This window comes from Eurypyga helias, unplaced genomic scaffold, assembly GCF_000690775.1.
Source record: "Eurypyga helias isolate BGI_N326 unplaced genomic scaffold, ASM69077v1 scaffold11920, whole genome shotgun sequence".
Classification (NCBI taxonomy): Eukaryota; Metazoa; Chordata; class Aves; order Eurypygiformes; family Eurypygidae; genus Eurypyga; species Eurypyga helias.
Window position 1 is genome coordinate 49,541 of NW_010226345.1, and position 3,357 is coordinate 52,897.

The 3,357-nt window shown below is 36.7% G+C and overlaps 1 protein-coding gene across 1 annotated transcript in view; it reads right to left on the minus strand.

The window, feature by feature from the left end:
• Positions 1–893, minus strand: part of MGAT4C (MGAT4 family, member C) — a 7,824-nt gene extending 6,931 nt beyond the window's left edge. Inside the window, exon 1 of the mRNA XM_010152757.1 lies at positions 746–893. Within this exon, the coding sequence (XP_010151059.1) occupies positions 746–844 (99 nt within the window). The 5' untranslated portion in view covers positions 845–893. The remainder of the gene's footprint in view (positions 1–745) is intronic.
• Positions 894–3,357: the final 2,464 nt, after the last annotated feature.

The following is a 3,357-nucleotide window of genomic DNA, read 5'->3' on the forward strand; positions in this document are numbered from 1 at the left end:
CAGCACTGAGACACCCATAGGTCACATATAAACTGTAGACTTATGTTACCTTGTCAGTAGTTAACTTGTGGAAATTCCTAACACAAATCTTTCCATAAATCTCAATCACAAATTTACACTAGGTATCATTTATGTCTAATTGTTAACACTGTAGCACTGAACCTGCCAGACTCAAATCTGAGATACAGAAAGTGGAAAAAACACAAAATAAAAGCACTATAAAGAAATTTTTCATGCAAGAATCTGAAAATACATTAAATTAGTGTAAGTTCTCTTCTATAATTGTATTTCTATAATATTGTTTAATACATTATTCACAGGTGGGATTTGCAGCGTGGACTGAAAAAGCAGCTCCTAGCTCACATGAATATTTCAGATGTAGGCAATTTTCAACATTAAAATTGAGGGAAGTACAGTAGTATGGAAAATACAGGGGAAGTTTTGACATAAAGGAAGATACCTGAGGGAGATATCTCCATGTTTTGCAACATTCATTATCTCCCATAATTCCAATAAGCAATGACATATTTACATCTGTGAAAAAGGCTGTTGGGGTCTTTTGACACACCCTGTGTGCAGTATATATTGATAAGTTGCCTTCATCGTAAGGGACACATTTGTGCAAACTTCACTGTTAATGGTACACTAACAGGGGAAAATGCAGGAATTGTGATCTTTATGACTTAACTAGGTATGTGTCCTGTTCTGTTGTTCCAGGATCTTTTCTTCCATCTAAGAAACTTACCAAAACATAACCATCTTCAATATACAAGTTCATGAACAGCAAGCAAATGACAAGGACTCCTAAGAACGACACTGCTGATCGTTTCCGCAAGCATCTCATTTTATCAAAATACTTCAGGCTGTTTCTCGTGAAGAAAGGCGTACAGTAGTGTCACCTATGAAAGAAAACCACAGTATTACAAGAACTGCCCATCTGATAAACAGGCTAGCAAAACAACTTACCTTCAGATATATCAAACACCTTTGAAAACACACAGACTACACCCTTTAAGGTGGAATTAATGTCATAATTTCATTTAGTCATTGTCATCTTCAAGTTTTAATATACAACCTTTACAACAATTTTTTTCTTTTTTTTTTTGAGGGGGTCAGAAAAGAAAAAAGCACATTTCTTCCCCCATTTTAGGTTGGAATTATGATGTTACTGTGTCAGGAATACATCAGCAGTTCAGTTTCTCATGTATAACTGTCAGATCCCAAATTATCACGAGACACAATATTGTGCATTGTTACCCTGTGTACCCATGTCTCCTTCCAAAGACAGCTCAGGCCAACAGGCAGAGAAGAAGCTATTGCATGGTTTATTATTGTTGCCAATAGGTGAATTCTGGATACCAGAACTGCCAGGAAAAAATGGGGTACCTTGCCTGAAGTGAGAAGGCAGTAGCAAGGCTCTGCATCATCCCTTAGCCTTAGACCTCTATACTAGGATGGAAAAACTCTCACTGGAGGTGTCATTTTCTCCAGAAGAAGAAAGGTCGATGGCCACCTTAGACCAGACAGCTAAGCAGAGTATTGAGAAGTCCTCACTGCCCCCATTAGATGAATCAAACAAAAAGAATGGTGTCATCGAAGATCAGAAAGCCACCCAACAGTTCAAAATCAAGAAAGAGGACTGTCTAGTCATATCCCAGTGTTATGTACTCAGTTTAGTCATTTTACTACTTAAAACAAGATGAATGCTGTTCTCGGCTACCAAATCATCATCATTAACCTGGCGTAGGACTATATGTGTTTGAACAAGACCTGTCCACAAACTAAAGAAAGAGGCTCCAGACCAAACTTCCAAAACGCTGAGGGATTCTTAACTAAAAAATAGATTATAAGCTCATTATATATGGTCTCACTTGTTTAAGTACAAATGGATTTTGGCTACTGTCCATAACAATGTCTGATTTTTCAATCAGATTTAATATATAGAAGTCATGTATAAATGGAGAATTCAAAGCTAGCCTATGTGAAGTAGCAAATAACACTGCATGTGCAATGGTTAAAACCTGCATTTAAATACCTTCATTTCTGAAAGTGCTGAACATCTAAACTGACACAAAATAGGCCAAATTAGGAATTCCATAAAAGATTTGTCTTGACATATAGAAAATTTTCTGGCCTAATAACAAAAAAACCTTCCAAGTGCAAAATTCAATCTGCATTTGCTTTGCCAAACTGATTAAATACATCTAACAGTATAAAATATGAGTCTATTACACTCTAGAGAACAGGGAGATAAATACATTGAGTATTAGTAATGCAAACATTTAACTGCAGGGTTTTGTCCGTATAGAGTCAAGTTCAACTGCAGTAAATGGACACCAGTTGTACACAGAATGATTTTAAAACCACTGTGTTGAGAATAAGAACAACTTACATGTTGCACAAAAGAAAAATAATTAACATCAATATAGATTTCTGTCCCTATTTACTTGAGGGAGGGCTGAATTACAGTGGGCTGATTATTCTGAAGCTGAATAAGTCCAATGTAACTATTTTTTAAAGTTACAGCAATGATTTCCTTTTCCTTAATAACTAATGAAAATAAACATTAGGAAGGAGCTGTCAGGGCCATGAATCTCCAAACTGTTGCCCCCCAGTCTGTGACAGCACAGTGGATTCCATCAGGTTGTTGTGGAAATGAAAGACTGATCCTGTTTTAGAAAAGACCTTGTTACATATACAGGTTGGCTTTCACTTTGGTGTGTTCTTTTTAAAAAAAAATCCTTTTTTTTTTTTATTTTTCTCTTTTTCTCACAGTGTAACTACTGATTTGCAAAACAATACACTCTTAAAAACTGTCATTTCTCAGACAATGGTGCGAACCAGGCTGACTAGTGAAAATTCAAGTAGTCTGTGTCGGAGTGCTTGTAGCCACTGGCAGCCTCAAGTGTAGAGGTGCACTACAGTTGCACACACTGAATTTTTTCTTTGGAAAACCTGGGAATAAATAAATGTTTTTTTCATTCACAGGTTATCTGTATGTGCCACATTTGCCTATTTGACTGTGGCCTTACATAGTTGCCTCGTCTTGGCTCTGAGCAGTCTGACTGAAATCCCTAAGGGTGAGGAAGGAGATTTACAACTACATTTTCTAGTTATATTATATTAATTTGTATCCATTGTATTTTTCACTAGATCATTACTATATTGTATTAGGAATAGACATGGAGGGAATTACACAGGTGGGAGTGAGGAAATGAGGACTGGCATTACTAAAGCAGATATACAGAAACAGAAGAGCCCAGCTGGCCACCATTCAGAGGGAAACACTTGCATTTCTTGTGTTGGTTTCACACAAAGTCATTCCAACGTTCCTATTTCACAACTAGAGTCCGTGAA